Below are 21,009 nucleotides of genomic sequence, written 5' to 3' on the forward strand. Positions count from 1 at the left end.
CAATCCAGATTCACATAACCAAGAAAGGAACTTTATAGGCTCACATAACTGAAGGACTCAACATTGTCACCTAAGACTTGTTTTCTTCAGGTCTGTTCTGACTTTCTCTGGAAATAGCTTTGGTGTCCCCAAAAAGCTATCAGAATCTCTCAGAATCATATGCCTTCTTATTTGTACACAGGAGGAAAGAAAAAGTCTATAACCCAGGATTCCCAGAAAAAGTCTCAAGATCCATTCTAATTGGAGAGTAACATACCATACCTAAAGAACCCCTATGGCCAGGAAGATGAGTGTGCTGACACACCTGGAGCTGGGACCACAGTCAGCTTCTCTATGTATAGGGATCTGCAGACTGAAACAAGAACTTGTGGAAGGAGGGAATGGATGTAGGCAAGATACCTACAAATTCCATATGTATCTTTTTGGTATTCCTCACTCAACACAGGGCCAGACACAATCAGTGCACAGTGACTGTGAAATGCCTCAAAACGCCAGCCTCTTCCTGTGAATAGTCAAACAAGAGCAGAATCTAGACTTCTGTTCCTTTGGTCACCACTGGTCCTCTCCCTGCATTCCTAATGGTCACCACATATACTCCTCAGTAGAGTCCTGTCTATTACAAGCATAATCACGCCTTTGGTTATTTTGTTTTAAACCATGAAAAATTCTTAGAGTCCTTGGGCCAGCCAGTGGCTTCCCCCATCCCAACTTCCTTTCTGCTTTGGGTGAAGGTATATCAACAGCACTGAGTCTCTGTAAGGGTCAGCTGCCTCCTCACATGACTCTCCTGGATCCATGGGGACTTCCCACTGTGAGTGACTAACTCTTCTGGCAGTAGTGAAGCCCAAGTTTTGGGGAACTAGGGACATACTGGTCTTTCACTCCTCCTCTCTTCCCTCTCCTTAAAGAGAAAGATTGAGAATAGCCCTTGTTTCCTTTTCCCTGGTCTCCCTTGGCTTTCTGTCACCCCTCTGCACATGCTCAGTGCTCTCACTGGCCTACAGCAATCCTTGCAGGCTTGCAGCCATGGCAACCTGCTGGGCAACCAAGAGTCAGTTGGGCTGAGGCCCCGGGCCCCAACTGTCAGAAGTTACCTGAGACTGAGACAGAGGCTGGGTTTTGAGCTGTGAGTAAGTCCCTTTGGAGTCAGAACTGTGATGGGCAGGACAGATTCTAACAGGGTTCTGGTGGGCTGGAGCAGCTGAGTTTGATCTTGAGCCCTGAATAGCAGCTATGGCTTTGACCTGGGAACTCAGCTCCAACAGGTAGCCAGGTTAGGAGGAGAGTTTGTGGCTGGGTATAGGGGTAGTTTGTCATCAGGGTTAGGGTTTGTGAAAGGAAGAGTGGGGAGAAAGAAAGAAGAAAAAAACATACTGAGCTTATAGCCAGCTGCTTTCTGCGTATGCAGAGGTTAAGGGAGCACCCAAACTGTGAAGGATTTAAAGCTGGTTTCTCTAAAACCACAGCACCCGCTCTTACAACCCCTCCTGTTTCCTGAGCTGAGGTTCCTGAGACCAAATGCTCCAAAGAAGAAACTGGGTCTCTGGTGGGTGAGGGAGGGGCATGGACTCAGCTGTCCCTAGGTTACAGCTAACCTGGAGCTGAGCCTGGCCCACCTAGCCGCCCTCTGCTGGGCTGTGGGATGCGACTCAAGTAATGCTGGTGCTTGTTCCAGGTGGTCTCTTGGAAGGCCGTGCAATCCTCCACCCAGCTCGGGATGTCTTTGCCCAAATACTGCAGTGTGGCCACAACCCTGAAGGCCCCTGGCTGGAACTGTGCTGCTCCATCCTGGGACCTCTCCTTCACCTGCCCCTTTGCTCTCCAAGCGCCCTGCCTCCCCAGGCACCATGCTCTCACAAGGTACCAAAATCAGCAACCCTAGAGGGAGGGTGGCCCCTTTCTTTTCCCTTTGTTCTTAGTTCTAGATGGTGTCTCCTGAGGAGAGAACTTGCTTTCTGTGTAGGCTGACAGGGCTCTTTACTGTTTGGCCTGTTGTGTAGGGTATAAGTCTCTTACCCTGGCCTAAATGGTACTCCCAATGACCCAGGTTGACTGGCTTTTGTCCCACCCTGCAGTACAGTTGTGGCTATCACAATTGGCATGTGTGAGAGAAAGCAGTCAACAATGACCAGTTCCAAAGTTTCTAACTCATTTTTCGTCAACATAAGACTTGCTATGGCAATGAAAATTAGAATTTCTACAACCAACAACTAAGGTGGAGTGTGTGAGTCCCCTCTCAGGCCCCCTCGGTATTCACCCTATATGAGTTTCAGCTGTCATCAAGTTAGGTTTTTGTGAAGGAAGGAACAGGTTTACCCCCAGAAGTCCCACCACTGGGGAGGAGGAAGGAGGAAAACAGTAACATACGTTGAGTTACTTATATGTAAGGCATTTTCCATATTTATCTGCTGAGCAGTAACTGAAGTGCAGAGGTTAACTGAGCACACAGCCAAGGAGCTTGTATGACAGTTGAAAATCCTCAACTGGTCGGGATTTTTCTGAATAATATCCTCAGTCAGTTGTCTAAAGTGTGACCACAAAGGGGCTGTCTAAAGTGTGACCACAAAGGGGCAAAGCAACCTCACCCTATAGCAGATACAAACTGTGTAAATTCCAGGGATGAGTTCCATGCTTCTGAATGCAGTCTGCCTAGGTTAGGAATGGACTTTAATTGCTCCCTTTCTCAATTCACCTATGTCTACCATCCTGTTTAAGTCCAAATTAAGCATCTTTGTGTTCAAAGTTGCCCACAAAACAGTTTCTTTAAAAATCCTAACCCCCGGGCAACAGCTCCCTAAGACCAGCTGGTCCTGCCCACCCAATTCCCCAGAACTGGTTTCCCCTTTACTGTCTCACAGCACCTTAGCCAGCTGCTCTGTGCTGCCCCTGCTCCAGCACTAACTCATCCCTCTGAGCCCCAGTGCCAGGTGCATTACAACTTTGCTCCTTTGGCATTGCAGTCCACACTTCCTTGCCTCATCCTGGAATCTCATACATAGCCTTAGAATTTACCACCTGGTGTCCTTTCCTGGTCTGTTTTTTTTAGTTTTGGAACAAGCATTAATTAATTTGAATACATCAAGGATAATCGTTTTGGTTACCTTGAAATTATTTCCAATTTAAAAATTATGGTTTCCTTCCCTGTATATACACCTGTTCTTCCCAAAAAGTTTATCTTACTGGAAGTCATAGTCACATTCCCCATGGATTTCTATTTCATATACCCTAAGGTGCAATTCCTGTGCCTTGGTGCTCCTCAGATCTAACTGCGTAAAGTGTTCCTTGGTATTTTGGAGGTTTGGTGTTCACCCCCCTAAATTTGCTTGCTTTTTTTCCAGGTATCACCAGTGCCTTCACATTGCTGACCCAGCATGGCAGGGGCCTGGCTGGCTGGGAAGAGTTGGAGGTGCCACTGACACTTGGGTCCTGGCTAGAAGGGAACTAGATGGCTTTTATTATCTGGCTCAAATAAAGGCAGCTCCAGAGGCAAGTCCCTGACTCCCAGCAACCCCCTGGAACACTCCTCTAGGTGGCCCTGATTAGACAGCTATGGTGTCCAGCAGTTCAGTTTCTTAGATAAGCACAAATCTCCCATAGCCAGATTGTAGAAGTGAACATGTAGTATCAGTGAGTATATTAGTTTTCTAGAGCTGTGAAACAAAGTGCCACAAACTGAGCAGTTTAAACAACAGAAGTTACTTGTCTCACTTTTCTTGAAGTCCAGGTATTGGCAGCATTAGGTCCTTCTAAGGGCTGTGAGAAATAATTTGTTCCTTGCCCCTCTCCTAGCTTCAGGGGTTTTCTGATAATCTTTGGTGTTCCTTGGCCTATGAAGCATCACCCTGATCTCAGCTTTCAACTTGACATGGTGCTCTCCCTGAGTGTTTCTGTCCAAATTTCCCTCTTTTATGAGAACATCAGTCATATTGGTTAGGGGCTTGCCATGCTCATTATAACCTCATCTTAACTAATCTTAACCTGCAGTAACCATATTCCACTCCCCAAAACAGCCATATTATGAGATACTGGGGGCTTGAACTTAAACATATGAAATTTTGGAGGAAAGGGAACAATTCAACCCATAACAGTAAAAAAAAAAAAAAAAAAGTACATTTAAAGTACTTTGCTCAGGAAAATTCAGTGTGTTGAGTTGTAGGCACTGGCCTAAGAGAAGGAGGAGAAAAACATGCCTGTCTGCACATGTGTGCTCTATTCCTGTACACAGAGGCTCATTCCTGGCACACTAGGAACCTGACCTGGGCTTTACCTCAGTGGCTTCTTACTCCTTTGGAACTTTTCAGAGTCAGACTTTGTGAATTGATGGGAGGAAAACTAGTGTGAATTCTCAAAAAAAAAAAAAAAAATGAACATAGAATTTCCAATCAAAAGTCATTTTTTTAATCCTTTTCCAGTAACTAGTAGGTCAATTCAAATTAAATGTTAGCAGAATTCTGCTACTATAAGGTTCTGTTTTGTGATTGGTTTAAAATTATTCGTAACTTTATTTTCTCTTCAAAGTCATACTGAGTGCTCAAATCAATTGCTACTGTTAATTAACTTGAATACTTTTTCTCTTGTATGCTATTCATTTGTTTAAACCTTCCCTTTTACTGCTGGCAGGTTGAGGGCTGCCCTATGGCTACAATCACACCTTGCCTGAGTGGGCCTCATAAATGAATGATAAATTATCCCCAGGTGGTTTTAGACACATTGGTAGTATTGGAAGGAGAGGAAAGTCCAGAGAACCCACGTTCCTCCTGGGAATTGTAGACTAAACATTTGGTTGGAGGAAAGGAAAATAAGAGAATAGAAAGGGAAAGGCAGAATGTGACAAACAAGAGTTGTCCGCGGCAGGAAGTAGAGGCAAGAATAGTCCCATTACCCTCCCTGTCTCCACTTCAATCATATCTAAGCAGCACTGCCTCTGTCTTGACCCTTCTTCTAAGGGTCCCTCTCGGTAAGGAACTCTGGCCTGGTTCTGGGTTGTTGTAGGGAAACTTGGGTGCTCCCTGTTGTACCTTCTAATGCAAAATCTTATTTTGTTGTCTTTCCCATAGCTGGAGAAACAGGGGATCCTGCTTGTGGAATATGAGGCTCCCCTTGTAATGTGCCCAAACTTGCCACCCCAGAAGCAGAGTGTGGTCTTAGAAGAAGATGTCATTCAGCTTTCACCATCCAGGGACTACTCATTGCAACCTGGGGACAAGGTGCTGGCACCCTGGGAGGCAGGCCGACAGCGGTATGGCCCTGGCACTGTTCTCTTAGGCTTGGAGTCAAGAGACCCCCAGAGAGGTAAGGGAAACTGATCTGACCCATCAGTCCCCAGATGGGGACAGGCCAGAACATATGGGATTGAGAACCATTAAAGAATCCTTACGACCTCACTTGCTGCTTAACTCCGGGGTAGCAACAGATACATATTTATATCTTTCAGATTGCATATATATATGTGTGTGTGTGTGTGTGTGTGTGTGTGTGTGTGTAATTATAACAAAATGTTGCCTTTTTCTGTTACATAGCATCAAAGGAAGAAGAAATCACTGTTCAGTTCTGGAATGGCAAGACAGCTAAAGTGCCTCAAGGTGGGGTCAGGTGGGTGCCCCCTGCTGCCTGGAAGAAGGCTGTGGAGAGGCTGCACTGGCCTTGCACCAGGGAGAACCTCAGTCCCCTCCTCTGGGCCCCTTGCTGCTCTCTGCTGGGGCCAGTCACTGGATGCACCACTAGCCTGCCTCCTCTGGATGCTCCTTTCCTGTGCCCTCCCTGCCAACCCCATGCCTGCTGCCAGCTGCTGTGCCAGGGCTGCTTCTACTGCTGTTCCTTAATGGGCCCCACCTGGTGGCCTCTAACTAGGACTTCAGAGGTCACAGCCAGGGAATTCCTGGAGTCAGGATTGAAACCCACAGCACAACTTTTGCCTTTGGAGGATCCTAAAGAGGAATCAGTAGCAGTGCATGCTCCTGTGGCTGTTTCTTCCTCCTCTTCTTCTTCTTGTGAAGAAGATTCAGAGAATGAGCTGGAGATGGGCCTTCCCCTGAGACTGATGGTGAACAGCGCAGTCAACACTGACCCCATCCTTCCTGAGAAGTGTTGGAGACAGAGTGGCCCCTGCCAGCCTGAGTGGAGGTACTGGAGGCGAAATGGGCCTGAACCACGTCCTGGGAAACCAGGTATACCAAGGGCATTGGGTTGTCTTCCAAGATAGGGTTTCTGGCTCCCCATCCATGTGCATCTTAGGAATTGAATGCACCTGTCCACTCTGTTGGACTTGAAAGTAATACCTGGGAGACCAGCCAAGTGGAAGGGGAGACTATGAGAAGAGGGAAGTTGTAGGTTTCCACTGAAGCTAAGAGAGGAAGGATGGGCTGACCTTTGTGCTAAATTTTGATATTTTCTTCTTTCTTCACCAGCCTCTGCTGAGAAGAACTGCCATTGTCCATGTTTGCTTCCTCCTTTTTTTTTTTTTCCCTGATGACCTTGAGTTTTCTCTAGTTGAACAGTTAAAATGCTTTCAGGTGTTGATTTGAGTTGATGTCCTGAGAAGCACAGAAATTGATCCTTCAAAATATTGATCATAGGGCTGGGGTTGTAGTTCAGTGGTAAGAGTGCTTGCCTAGCATGTGTAAGGCACTGGGTTTGATCCTCAGCACCATATAACAATAAATGTATAAAATAAAGGTATTGTGTCCATCTATAACTAAAAAAAATTAAAAATAAAATAAAAACATTGGTCATCAGGCCACATTCTCCAGATGAGCCCCATAGTAAGTCAGAATGGGAAGGACCAAGCACTGCCTCATGCTATTCATTTTTTTACAACTAATAGGGGAAGCCATGTTAAATTGTCATGGACAGTCTGCAAACATTCCCAAGCTTCTTTACTTCAAACTGAGGACTATGACATGCCTTGGTGAATTTGAGAAGCAGCATATTATTGATCTGCTCCAGACACATCCTATCTAAATTCCTAATGGGGCCTAAAAAGAACAGAAGACTAGGTCTGCTGGCAGAGTTGTGTGAAGGAGGTAACCTGGGTAAGCCCAACCTTAGCCTAGATTCCTTTAGCCCTGGAGACACTGATTGAATGTTCAGTGCAGGGGTATTTGGGGCAGGCATACTAGGAGCACTAAGGAACACCACTGCTAAAGGCGCAGGGATCTCTAGGCACTGCCCACAATGGGACCCATGGAGAGTCCTTGTTTGGAGCCATTGCCTTATTTCTAGGACAGCTACTCAGCTAGAAGTACTGCTCAACCCATGAGGATTTCACTCTTGCCCCAGGGGTAAGGACTTCATAAGTTTTTACCTCCAGAAAGTTGGGAAATTGTTTTTACAATGAGAAACCTTCTTGGGTGACTCCTTGGAACCCCTGGTTTTTGGCATGGGTGGGAGTGGATATAAGTCAGCTATAGTTGTATTTTATGAGGGTTGCTGCTTTTTCAGGTTTCCAAGGTGTGGGATTTTTTCCCACTTCTGATAGGGAAACAGAAGCATAAGACTCCATCTATGGCCATCTGAGCTCTTCCTCCTCTCCCCAAGAGGAAACTTTGTATTGAAAAATATATGGTGGAGGGGGAAGGGGTCCTGGGCTTCTGTGAAATGTATTGCTCTGCTCTCACAATGGTAAGCCCTGGAAGCAGCTACTTGGAAATAGCTCTTTCTCAGATCTACTCTACCAATGAGTGATAACATAAAAAGAATGCTACCAAAATTATTTTCATACAAACTTCTCCATAGCTTCCACTTTCTCCTGATTCAGCACAGCCTGGAGAAAGAAAACCTTTATCCACCCAACAAAAGAGTTAGGGGAGCAATTGAGACAGCACCAGGCCCAGCACAAGAGGAAGGAACAACAAAAGGGTGACCAGAGGCAACATGGTAGTCAGACAGGCCCCAGTTATCACGTCTGCATTCCCACTGCTCTGGCTTGCTCCATAGCAATCTCTAGAATGGTTCCAAATTAAGTCCAAATTTTCCCTGGTTCTACACATTCACTGCTTTTCTCTCCACTGCCCAAGTCATTTAAACCTATATTCAGTCTCTTGCCCCATCAGTACATTTAAACAGATCCAGTCCAACACCCTCTCGTTCTTTTTTTTTTTTTTTCCGCATTAAACTTTTGTTTTAATGGGTCTCAAAATTCTGTGACAGATTTTTGGTCAAGTTGTTTCCATTAAAAAGTACTGATTTTAAAAACTAATAACTTAAAACTGCTACACACACACACACACACACACACACACACACACACACAGAGAAAAAACATATGGTCCACAAAACATTCTCCTTTCCTTCTGAAGGTTTTACGATGCACTGTTATCATTAACCAGTCTTTTACTATTAAACTTAAATGGCCGATTGAGACAAACAGTTCTGAGACCGTTCTTCCACAACTGCTTAAAACTGGGGTGGCAGGTGTTAGGGGTAATATTTAGCCTTCTGAGCTTTCTGGGCAGACTTGGTGACCTTGCCAGTTCCAGCAGCCTTCTTGTCCACTGCTTTGATGACACCCACAGCAACTGTCTGCCTCGTATCACGAACATCAAAACGACCCAGAGGAGGATAGTCAGAGAAGCTCTCAACACACATGGGCTTTCCTGGAACCTTATCAACAATGGCAGCATCACCAGACTTCAAGAATTTAGGACCATCTTCCAGCTTCTTACCAATCAATCTTTTCTTTCAGCTCAGCAAACTTGCAAGCAATGAGCTGTGTGACAATCCAGTACACGGGCATAGCCAGCACTGATTTGGCCTGGATGGTTCAGGATAATCACCTGAGCAATGAAACCAGCTGCTTCCATTGGTGGGTCGTTTTTGCTGTCACCAGCAACATTGCCACGACGAACATCTTTGATAGACACTTTCTTGACTTGAAGCCCACATTATCTCCAGGAAGAGCTTCACTCAGAGCTTCATGGTGCATTTCAATAGACTTTACTTCAGTTGTGACGTTGACTGGAGCAAAAGTGACCACCATGCCAGGCTTGAGAACTCCAGTCTCCACTCGGCCCACAGGGACAGTACCAATACCACCAATTTTGTAGACATCCTGGAGGGGCAGACGCAAAGGCTTGTCAGTTGGACGAGTTGGTGGCAGGATGCAATCTAAAGCTTCAAGCAGTGTGGTTCCACTGGCACTGCCATCTTTACGAGTGACTTTCCATCCCTTGAACCAAGGCATATTAGCACTTGGCTCCAACATGTTGTCACCATTCCAACCAGAAATTGGCACAAATGCTACTGTGTCAGGGTTATAGCCAATTTTCTTAATGTAGGTACTGACTTCCTTAACGATTTCCTCATATCTCTTCTGACTGTAGGGTGGCTCAGTGGAATCCATTTTGTTAACACCAACAATTAGTAGTTTCACACCCAGTGTGTCAGCCAGAAGGGTGTGCTCACAGGTCTGCCCATTCTTGGCGATACCAGCTTCAAATTCACCAACACCAGCAGCAACAATCAGGACAGCACAGTCAGCCTGAGATGTGCCTATAATCATGTTTTTGATAAAGTTTCTGTGTCCTGGGGCATCAATGATAGTCACATTAATACTTGCTGGTCTCAAATTTCCACAGGGAGATGTCAATGGTGATACCACGCTCACGCTCAGCTTTGTTTATCCAAGACCCAGGCATACTTGAACTAGCCCTTTCCCATTTCAGCAGCTTCCTTCTCAAAATTTTCAATGGTTCTTTTGTCGATCCCACCACATTTGTAGATCAGATGACCAGTAGTGGTAGACTTGCCCGAATCTACGTGTCTGATGACAACGATGTTGATATGAGTCTTTTCCTTTCCCATTTTGGCTTTGATTTAGCGGTGGTTTTCATGACACCTGAGTTCTGGTGGAAAACCCGTTGCGAAAAAGCAACACCCTCCCATTCTAATAACTGACTGTAAAGAAGATAAATATAGTAACTTGAAGTACTGTTTCTTTTACTATGCTCCAGGGAAAGTTAATCCCAGGGCTGAACCTTCAGCATCATCAGGCACGTTCCCAAATCTTTGGAGAGCAGTCTTGAGATGGGGTCTGGAGAAAGGGGCCATCCCCAGCCCTTGTCACAGATGCAATAACTGTCATAGTTGACTAGAAAAGATGAAGTGTATAAAACCACGTATGGACTAGGGCTGGAAACAATGGTAAAAAACAGCTTTATTCTCCCTTCCAAATTTTGTTTTCTTTAAAGGAAATAAATATGCTGCTTTGCTTCTCCTAAATATGACTGGTATCTAATCAGTACTAGATATCAGTATTTGATCTGACAGTATTTGAGCTCTGTTCTGTCAAAATACTAAAGCTTGACGGTCTTGAGCTCTTCCTCTTATGAAACCTCTTAAATGGGTCACTCTGCCTTCACACTTTTAGTTCCTTTCAGCAGCAGGCAGCAAGAGGTCACTGATCCCAGAAATCCTAGGGAGGCAGATAGTGGGTTGCCATCCATCCCTCCTAGTGCAACAAACAGGATTCAATCTGTAGTTTAAAAAAAAAAAATTAAGTATTCCTTCCTTTTTAGATTGTTTTCCTGTTCTGCAGAAATCTCATTGATTTTATTCATTTAACTTCTTAAAACTTGTTTTCTTAAAACCATCAACTATCTTTTCTTTGTAATCGATGTTATTGATTAGTGAAGGAGTAGAAGCTTCCTCAATTGGAGGCAACTGGTTAATTTGTTTCCTCTGTTGTTTGTTCAAAAAGTTTAATAACTTCCCTCCCAACTCCAAATTTGGGTTTTAGATAATGACCTTTCCCAAAAGAACAATGACCAGAAATGATTAACAAAGTTTATTTCTCTTTAAAATACAGAACAATGCTAGCAGCTTACAGATACTTAAATGAGATTCATTGTCCCTTAATGCAGTTCTATTTGTCATTAGGACTAAACTCATCAAAATAGTGGCATATTCACCATACCTAATTATTTTGGGTTTAGGAACAAGAGGTTGCAACATCTGGAAAGAAGAGAAGGACAACAAACAGAGAGTACAAACTGCAGTAGTGGGGACTACCAAAGAGCTGACCCTGAAAGCAACCAACATGAAGCCACTGCAGACCCTACCAGAGGAAGCCGAACACAGAAAACTGAGTCAGGATATCAGGACACATCCAAGGGACAAGAATTCCCAAGAATTCAAACTAAAAGCCCTGGGGGTCTAGGTAAAGCAGAATGACTGCGAAGGGTCATTTAGAGGCTCCTTAAAAGGTTCTTAGATCATCTGGGGTCACATTCCCTTTGAGAATTATAAAATCCATGGCCTCCTTTTCCAAAAAATTGTAATCACGATTTTGCATGTAATTTCAGAAGGCTTACAGAACCCATGAAGCTTATGACTGGTTTCTTGTGGGAGGGGAGGTACAAGGCTCTCCATTTAAACACTGTCCCAAGGTGTTGGACACCGGTCTGCTTTACTAGGCCCTTGTCTAGCTGAGCCTTTTCCTTGTAGGAATGCTAATATAGATTTATTTAAAACTTTTATTTTTGTCACATAATATATAGCATTTTCCAGAGGAAAAATTAGCTATGTTCAAAATGATATGATTCATCAGGCAGTTAAAGGGGTAGGTTAAAAAATCTTGGGATATATCAATGACTTTTTAAAAATCAGTGATTTTTGATCCTTAAATTTATAGTCAACATGCGACTCAGGAGTTTTCTTTCTTTTTAACAGGAAGTTAAAAGATAATGATGGTAAATACCTAACAAAGAGTTATAAAGAGTGGCTGACAAGACCTTCCTCAATGGAAGGCAGAACACAGGCTGCAGGTGAGAGTCAAGTAAGCAGCAGCATCTTTACCCCATTAAGATCTCCATGCAGATAAACAGCAGGAAGGCACTACTTGTAAGGGGCATAGGAGCCAGTGGCCCTGCCTGGTGGCACTGCCTGAAGACACCACTTCCACAAAGGCCACAGGGTGTAGTAGACTGCTATGGGCAAATGTCTCTACAGCCTCTCTGCTGTCTTTTCATAAAGGCTACAGCTATACATGAGGAACACTGTGTTTAACCTCTTTTTAATAGCAATAAAATGAATTCTGTGTTTTCAAATCTTTCCCTTTATTATCATAATTAGCCTTTACTTGGAAAGCTAGTAATAAAACCTCTTCAAAGAGCATCATCACATTATTACTTTCAGGCAAATGAGGGTGGGGGGACTCTCAAGTTAAAATGGGACTTCCTAGTTCCCAGGAAGGCTGACCCTCTATAGTCAGCACTAAAAGCAGGATTAATGTGTGATTATTAAGAAAATCATATGTGGCTTTATTCTTCTTGCTATGTGAAAAAGAGTGATGTGATGACAGTGAAGGCCAACATCATACAGGGAAGACCAAGTCCACGCTTTGTCCCGAATCAACCGCTACTACATGAGTCTTCTTGGTTGAGGCAGTTGAGCCCACAGTGACAGAATAGGTCCCTGGATATACTTCTATGTAGAGGTCCTTTGAGACATCTTCAGCCTGAAAGGAAAAGAAGACACCATAGTTTAAAGATTTTATATCTCAATGCCAACACAGCACCTCCACCAGGCTAACTTTGTGTGTCAGAGGTATGATGGAATAAAGCACTGATGGGGGAGATGGAGGTCCTGTCTTCAAGGCTCAGCGTGGTCATACAATAGCACTGTCATCTAGATAAACCTCAGCCTTATATTTGTTTCCTTATTTATAAAGCTGTGATACTATCTATCTCACAAGTAAGCATGTGAAAACACTTCATAAATGCTAAAGTGTTATAGAAATATGATGGATTATTTAAAAAAAAACACTCTAGTTGGGGTAAGAATTAGGCAAAGAGACAGACTGATGGTCATTGTTTTACACTTGTAAGCAGAGATTGACAGTAATGGCATAACGAAAAACATTCTTTTTCATTGTGTTTTGCTAAATTCATTATCAAGAAAATCAAGCATTTCTTTTCTCCTAAAACAAATCATATGTGAACAATATGAATGGATGCCATTTTGTCACTGAAGCAGCAAGTGAGCTGGAGGAATGATTCTATGCTGGAAGCTGGACTTAATGAGTTTAGAGCTGAAATGAGTGCAAACCATTCTCTTGAGCTAGACTTCACCCATGGTTGGGAAATGGGTCATGGTAGGAATGCAGGCAGAAGATGGGTCTCAGTTCAGAGAGCAAAAGGGCAAAGTCACAAACCAGAAAAGAGCCAGTAACAGCAAAAGTGTCAGCTATGATGCTCAGTCATGTTTGGTCAATGCTCAGAAGAAGCCACACTGGGAAAAGTAAAACCACTGGCCAGCAAATTCACCAGCAGGAATAAATAATGTTTATGAAACTCTCTCTCACCCTGCTTTGCCTTTCAGATAGATCTGAAGATGATTTTTACAAAAGTTGTTTACAACTTACATATCCAGTTACTGTAAAATTGGAGGTCCATTATTTAATAAATGTGAATATATATGAATGTTGTATTTACTGGTTATTAAATATAAATGAGAAATTTCAGAAAAAAACAGCTGTATCAGAATTGCAAAAAGGCAAAGATGCTCTGTAATCAAAATTAACGGTGGGGTAAGACTGCATCGTGACTCCAGCATTATGGAACATCAGGAAGATCAGCATCACCAAAAATCAGCAATGATGGAGGCATCTAAGCTAATGATTTATATTTGTACTAGAAGTAGAATAATCTTAGTTGCTACTAATGCTAGTATATTCCAAATCCTGGCTCCCAGCAAACTGTATACAAAAAGGAATTTATTGTAGCAACATGCTGAAGTTCCTTTCCTCAGAATTCCAGCCCTTCTAAGTTCCAAAAAGATTCTTTGAGGCTCATAAACTAATGAGTAATTTACCCTAAAAAATGAAAACCTCATTATACATCTTTCAGAGAAATATTTGTGGAAAATGGAAACATACTTTTATATGTCTTAGAACCTGATATCTCACCAAAGGTATATGTTTCAGAGTTACAGCAACAGTTGCACTTTATAAGCAGCAGGTCAAGCCCTCCTGCTGCTTGAACAGATGGTGGAATTCCAGCAGGACCCAGTGCCAGCCCAGCTGAGCCTTAGGAACTGAGTTGTGAATATTTCACATTTTTTCCAACCACAACTATGAGTTCAGGCACAAAGAGCATATCTGAAACTTCGAAGGATGGATGCCAACAAAACACAACTTTACACTGAACCAAAATTTTGTTCACCCTCCTTGAACGTAAAATCATTCCAACTTGAAAATATTACAGATTCAGAACAAACAATCCAATAATTAACAGGTCAACTGGTTCATGGAATTGCAATGGTGGTGAAGAATAGCACACTAGCAGCTCTGCACTCACCAGCCGGGATGCCTCTGGAGCATGTGCTGATGTTTCATAGTTGCTTTCGGAACTGAGGGATGTCTTTTCTCTGTTATTTCTCTGAAGAGACAAATATTGATCAGCGTTCAAACTTTGATTTCTGTATTACACATTTTCTCCTACCTTATTAGGAGAATAGTTCTGTACACTTTTTGTAAGTTGTCATCAAAGTTATTACGGTTCTTTTGAGTGAAGTCTGAGTTATTTTTAGTCAGGTGTTTACCATATTACTTTTTTTTGGGTACTGGGGATTGAACTCAGGGACACATGACCACTAAGCCACATCCCCAGCCCTATTTTGGATTTGATAACACTCAGTGGGTGCTTAGAAAATATAATTCTCTTCTGTGCTTCTAGGAGTGTGGGTACTAGAAGGGAACAGGCTGACTGATAAAGCCAATTCCCTCAGAGTCATCGACTTAGGTTTTATATAGAGACGAATGACTACCCCACATGTAACCACTAAAGGTCAGGTGCACTTAAGTAAGGTGCTCAGGTGAAGCCCTCAAAGGGAACCCAGGATGCAGACTCCTGCAGTTCCCAGGAAAAAACAGAAGATGCCTCCAGCCTGCCCTGCTACACATCCCTGTGCTCACTGACTGCACTTTTCCTAAAACTATCTGCTCTGACACCCCAAGGTGGCCCTCAGGCCATGGAAGTCAGGAGTCTGACTTGAGAATTAGACTCTGGACTCAAGTTTTTTGGGTACAACTAGAGGAGTTCAAGAAAAACAAAATGCCGGGGCTGGGGATATAGCTCAGTTGGTAGAGTGCTTGCCTCACATGCACAGGCCCTAGGATCAATCCCCAGCACAGGGGGAAAAAAAAAAAAAAGAAAAGAAAGAACAACAAAATGCCTATTCTCTCCTCAAAAACCACCTCCTCCAATTTAACAAGTAGAACATTTGGCTTCCCCATAATGACATGTGTTTAAGAAAGGTCTGTAGTGACAGGCCTATAACTGTTACTATCTTTAGAAAAAGTATCACTTAAGTCTGGGAATTCAAGATCAGTATGCACAACATAGAGAGACCCTGTCTTTAAAAATATATATATTTAAAGAGATCCCTGCCTTTCCCTTGCACTGGGGGCAGGGGACAGAGATTGAACCCAGGGGCACTGTAACACTGAGCTACTACCCTGGCCCTTTTTTTTTTTTTTTTTTTTTTTTGAGACAGGGTCTCACTAAATTGGGGAGGCTGGCCTCAAACTTGTGATTCTCCTGCCTCAGCCTCCTGAGTCACTGAGATTACAGGTGTAAGCCAATGCACCTGGCTGCACTTCCTTTTTAAAAATTATCAAAGAATGCTAATTATCACTATCTCAACAAGATATATAATTATTAAAAATCTCTTTTCTATCCCTAGATGCAGAAGAAGACATGTGAAACTCTTAAGCATACTCAAGAATCCCACAGCCCAGGATTGCTGGTTCAACTAAAGATCCTACTGTGAAATCAGTCTTTTGGTTTAGTCTACTTCATGCTCACCACTGTAAGTTCTTTAAGGCTTCGAGTTGATACTTTTCTGTTGAGCACTATACTGCTGAGTCACACAGGTATACAATAATAAGAGTTCAATAGGAACTCCCCCGAACAGGGTCTCACACTCAGGACAGCTGAAGATACATACCTGACCGTGCCTGCTGTAAGAACACACGTGCAACTCCGACTTCCCTCTGTGATAACGATAGACATGGGTTGCCCCTCCTTCCTCTGCCACAGATGAATAATATTTCTAGAGAAGTAATGTGAAAGATGTTGGGTAATCAGGTAGGTTAAATTTTCAATAAATAAACAAATAAAACCCCCAATGGCTGGGCAAAGTATGGTTAATGAGGTAGGCAAGAGAGCAAATGTAAACCACCTATGCTGTTGAGAGGTCTCTGAAGCCTTAGGCCATGTGAAGTGGCTAAAGAGAAGCAAAATGCATTTGGCACTACTTTGCTGCCATCTGCTGCCTCTGAAGGGCAAGAACTGTGGCCAATAAAAGTTGGGCAGGACCATGTCCTCTGCCAAGTTAAATAATTTTTCACATCTTTGCCTCAAAGTCAAATACACATGCCCTTTCCTTTCTTCTCCTGACAAGTTCTGATGAACAGTTCCATGTTTACTGTCTAAGTCTCAGACAAGAACATGGGAAAAGAGGGGTACATTTTCTTGAGATTTAGAAATACAGCAGGAAATGAAACATAAACCCAAGAGCTATGCAACCCTACTCCCTAGGGTTCCCATGCAGGGGAGTGGAAGGAAAGGTCTCCAATTTAATAATAATCCAAAGGATCAGAAAACAGTTACATTTTTCTTGTCTATTTACTTCCCTCCCTCAAAGTTAACCTCAGATTTGCCCTTGATTATGACTAATGATGAAGACATCACAAGCCTGCTTGTTTTGAACATACTGTAGGGATAGTGTCTAAAGTATGTGACTAGAAGAATAAGCAGGGAAAGAACTCACAACATGGATCTGATAACTTTTAGGAGCTGCTTCAAAATTGTGAAGGCAAATCCATAATACTATCCTACATCTCTAGAAAGCCAAGGGGTTCTGAGGATCCATTCTGAACAGATTTGAACTGAAGCATGAACTGAAAATCAACATGAAGAACACCAATTTGCTAAACCTCAAACAAAAGACAAATATTATTCCTTTTACTAAACAATAAACCAAGTATTTATCATTTACAATACAGATACACATGGATTTTTCTACAACCACCTCAGTACAAATAAGGACATGAAAATATACTGAATAATACTGCATTGGTTGGAATACTATTTGGGTCACAACAATTTTTATAAAGGATGTACAAAGATTAAGAGGTTTTTTTTTTTTTTTTTTTTTTTTTTTGATCTGAACATAAAAAATGGAAAAAGTAGTAAAATAAGGAATCCTCTTCCCTCTCCCTTACAGACAGGTGTCCTCACAGTCATAAAAGACTCACAAAATGTTAAGGCTGGAAGAGACCAGAATTCTGGTGTTAATCCAAGATAGAAAGCACCTTCCATACAGGTGATTTCCCTCAATGTTGGCTGGTCTGCCTTCAATATTACCTCAGAAGTACTTAACAGATGACCTAAGTGCATTGGTTTCAGAGGAGGGACTTTAAAAGATTTGTTCACCCATTTTAATGAATGGTACCAAAATCTCACTTAAATCCTGCATCCTAGAGTTTATAATTTGCCACTGTTCCTCTGTGGAAACCAAAGAAGTAGACTATAAAGACTGGAAAGGATTTTAGAAATCTTAATTTTATGATGGGAAACTAAAATACCTTCAGGTCCTGAAGTGCTTTCTCTAGCTTATCATTGTTTGGGTCACATGGTTTTGGTAAGGTTGAGAGAGACTAACTGGCAATACATTACAGTGGCAGAACATGGATATGATTCCTGAGAAGCAGTTTCTGATACTAAACCACACATCCCTGACTAGGAAACTCTATCTGTCCTATATAACCAGTTTGTCACCAACAACTGCTTATGGACCCGCTGGGACATAAAGGCTGATCACCAGGGACTTGAAACAAACATTACAAGTTAAGATCTAATGTACACTGTGTTTCAGTTTTTGTCTCAACACATTTCGTTGTTGTGTGTATATGACACTGGGGACTGAATCCTCTGAGCTATACCCCCAGTCTTATTTTGCGGTAGGGTCTCACTAAGTTGCCCAGGCTGGCATCCAACTTGCAATCCTCCTGCATCAGCCTCCCAAATAGCTGGGATTACAGAGTAGCTGAGTTACATGCCTGTGCCCCTCAATGTTTCAATGCATTCTGAAAACAAAGAGGCTCAGTTAACAGTTTAGAGTGATCCTATTTTTTTTTTTTAACCTTAAATTGAATATTGGAAAACAACACCACCCTACAATTTGACCTGTTTTAGAATTCAGCAAATACCCACCCACACACACTAGACTGAAAACTCAGTAAGAGCAGAGACGTTTTGATTGTTCACAACAGTATCCTCAACAATCAGAGTTAGGAATTCAATAAATATTTGTTGGATGACTTATAACTTGGGTGCGGGCCTGATGAACATTAGATTCAGGAGTATTCTTAGTCTTTCTGAATTCCAGAAAGATCCACATTGTTATCATTCCTTGGCGATGGGGCATGGCTTTGGTTCACACCAACTTACCCCACACTGACTTGAAGTATAGTCCATGAATTCAGCCATTGTTCTGAAGGAAGCACTAAGGGTTGGGTGCCTTTCTTCTCTCTATTTGAATAAATGGCAAGTCACAAGTGAGGTCTAGGATTCCCTGATAGAAAATGAAACCATTTTGGAACTACTCTCTCCACTTTTGTAAAGTCCTCTGTAAGTTTAAGAAGGATCTTACTGAGAATTTCAACTCAATAAAATAGACGTGCAATTTATTCAGAACCTAAAAAAGAGATTTGCTGCCTTTCCTCTAATATCATATGGTGCCCATGTTAGTATTTTTTTTAAAGTAATCAACCAGGACCAAGCCTATCATTGTTCTACAGCCACCCAAACAAGAATCTGTCAAAAGGAGACTTTTCAAAAGATTTTTTCCATTCATTGTCCTGATACTTTCCATCTTTCCGCCAAGGGCCAAGGGCGGAATCCCTCAGGTGCTTCTGTGGGGTGCACTCCTGGAAGCCTGCAGGCCACCGCCTAGAGAATGAGTGGTCCCAGCTCCAGGCCCTCACCTCTCCTGGGAGAAAGGGAATGGGGACCCGCTGCCAGCTGTCTTCTTGGTAGGACCCCTCCCGGGAAAGACTCCCCATGCTGCCTTTGGGACGCTCCTGTGAATGCCAGTTCACCGCCCTCCTCTTGGCCCGCTCCAGCACTTCTTGACCCAGCCTAGCTGAGCGCTGCAGGGAACGTCCGTCCACCCCGTTCAGCGCCGCCGCGGCGAAACAGTTTTCCATGTCTCCCTGGGCAGGCATATACACACAGACACCAGAGGTTCAGTCGTACTGCCGCGACGCTGCTCCTGTTCAGGGTGGGAGCCCCGGCCTCGACCTCCCTGGCGATCACCCGAACCCCGTCCGCCCCCAACGCGCACTCCAGCGGGCGCCCGGCCATGGGGCGAGGCTGCACGCGCTGGCCCCCTCCAATTTTCCGCCCCCCCGCCCCTGGACTGAGGAGCCCCTCACCAGTCCCGCTTACTCAGTGCGCACTGCGCCCTGCGCTCTCCGAGGGGGAGGCGGGCCTGGACTTCCTGGCGCCGGCGCAGCAGACCATTGGCGGAAGGAGGAGTGAGGCGGGGGCGGCTGGCGCGCGGCCTGGGCGGGACACGCCTTCAGCGTCCTGGCCGCTGCCCTGCGCGCAGGTTGCCGTGCTAACTGAAGGGTTCAAGGGTGCGGTGGCAGAGGCGGGGGCGCAGGGGTTCAGGGTGGAGCTGTCAGCCAAAGGCCCGGTACGAGTACCTCGCAGCCTGACTTGGTGAACCTGGTGTAAAGTCAGGTGGTTCGTTGGTCTGAAACATTGTTAGGGCTAAGCCAAGTGCTTCCGGCACCTCTTTATATTGGTCTGTAATTTTTTAAGGGTATCTCTAAAACCACCTTTTTATCTTTTTGAGGACGTGCTTAGTGTCGGCCAAGCAATAAGGGTGCCAAGATGAGTTTTGGAGACCTCTGGATGGAGGCCTACCGTAGGCAGGCCTGTTGGCTCTGGAACACTGATCTCAGCCAGAAGGCAGGTGTTTTCTGTCCCACAGGGCAGGGGGAGCCTGAAAAGCGGTGGGGTCTCTCAGTCCCCTCACCGCTGCTTCCTCAAGGCAAGAACGGATTCGTACATTTTTGGAAGTCTCTTTCTCTTGGAGTTTGAATCCACCTTTGAAGAATAATTGTGGGACTGAGGCTATAACCCAGTGGTAGAGTGCTTGTCTGGTGTGCTTGTTTAAGTCCTGGGTTCAATTCCTAGCACCATTTTGGAAATAAGTCATCCACAGCCTGTGCTTTGGTAGCATAAATTTGTGTAGGTACTCAAGCGATAAAATCATTGTTTAACTAAAAAGAACAAAAAGGAATAATCGCACCATTTTTAAGTCAGGAACTGTGTGCATGGTTACCTTTCCACCCTGCTAAGGGAGATTAATCCAAGGTCTTCGTGCTGTAAGCAGCAAAGCACTGATCAGTTGGGAGTAGGGTCATTTTAAAGGACACAAGGAAATCCTCAGTCCTCAACTAGTCTCTGCAGATGGGCTTGATTAGCAGTGATGAGTTACTGCCAGGTGAATATCAGGATACTACTACAACCTACAACCTCCATCTCTACTGTTGATTTTGCTCACTTCTCTCTGCTTTTCTCCTTATAAAAAGAAGAGTGAGTGAAACCCTGCATTTCTCCCTGAGGTGCTTTTTCATTTTAGGAGTATTCCAAAACTTTCTTCCCATGTTTATCAGTTCCTTTTCTTTAGAGTGTAGTGGTTATTGTGCCACAGTGTCCTGAATATCCAATCTGGGCAGCTTTTCAGCTATCCAGTCTCTGCCACTTTTTTTTTGCTGTGATTCTGGGCAAATTACTTCTTTGAGCCTCACTTTTCCTTTTTTTTTTTTTTTTTTTTTTTTTGCGGTGCTGGGGATTGAACTTGGGGCCTTGTGCTTGTGAGGTGAGCACTCTACCAACTGAGATATCCCCCAGCCCTTTTCCTTATCTTTTAAAAAAATAGTTATAGATGGACACAATGCTTTTGTTTTTATTTATTTTTATGTGGTGCTGAGGA

The 21,009-nt window shown here is 43.6% G+C and overlaps 2 protein-coding genes and 1 pseudogene across 6 annotated transcripts; 1 reads left to right on the forward strand and 2 right to left on the reverse strand.

Moving 5' to 3' along the window:
* Positions 1–1,045: 1,045 nt before the first annotated feature.
* LOC306640812 (uncharacterized protein C11orf16) lies at positions 1,046–12,181 on the forward strand. Its single transcript, XM_079105401.1, has 7 exons — positions 1,046–1,126; positions 1,676–1,860; positions 3,339–3,486; positions 5,058–5,292; positions 5,520–6,167; positions 10,932–11,155; positions 11,668–12,181. Exons 2-6 carry the CDS (start codon positions 1,718–1,720, stop codon positions 11,153–11,155), a joined length of 1,398 nt encoding a protein of 465 aa, XP_078961527.1. The 5' UTR covers positions 1,046–1,126; positions 1,676–1,717; the 3' UTR covers positions 11,668–12,181.
* LOC306640810 (elongation factor 1-alpha 1-like) lies at positions 8,099–9,849 on the reverse strand (annotated as a pseudogene). Its single transcript has one exon. The product of its transcript is annotated as an elongation factor 1-alpha 1-like (transcript).
* Positions 11,697–19,443, reverse strand: AKIP1 (A-kinase interacting protein 1). 4 transcript variants are annotated; one of them, XM_079105398.1, is made up of 5 exons: positions 19,064–19,371; positions 18,453–18,533; positions 15,946–16,050; positions 14,295–14,375; positions 11,697–12,454 (listed from the first exon to the last, which is right to left on the reverse strand). In XM_079105398.1, the coding sequence occupies exons 1-5, from the start codon at positions 19,226–19,228 to the stop codon at positions 12,311–12,313; spliced, it is 576 nt and encodes a 191-aa protein (XP_078961524.1). In that variant the 5' UTR covers positions 19,229–19,371; the 3' UTR covers positions 11,697–12,310. The 4 variants fall into 4 exon arrangements, with proteins under 4 accessions (XP_078961524.1, XP_078961523.1, XP_078961525.1 ...); XM_079105397.1 differs by having other exon boundaries at positions 11,702–12,454; positions 18,989–19,371; XM_079105400.1 differs by having other exon boundaries at positions 12,309–12,454; positions 19,233–19,443.
* Positions 19,444–21,009: the final 1,566 nt, after the last annotated feature.

This window comes from Sciurus vulgaris (genome assembly GCF_902686455.1).
Source record: "Sciurus vulgaris genome assembly, chromosome: 11".
NCBI lineage: Eukaryota > Metazoa > Chordata > Mammalia > Rodentia > Sciuridae > Sciurus > Sciurus vulgaris.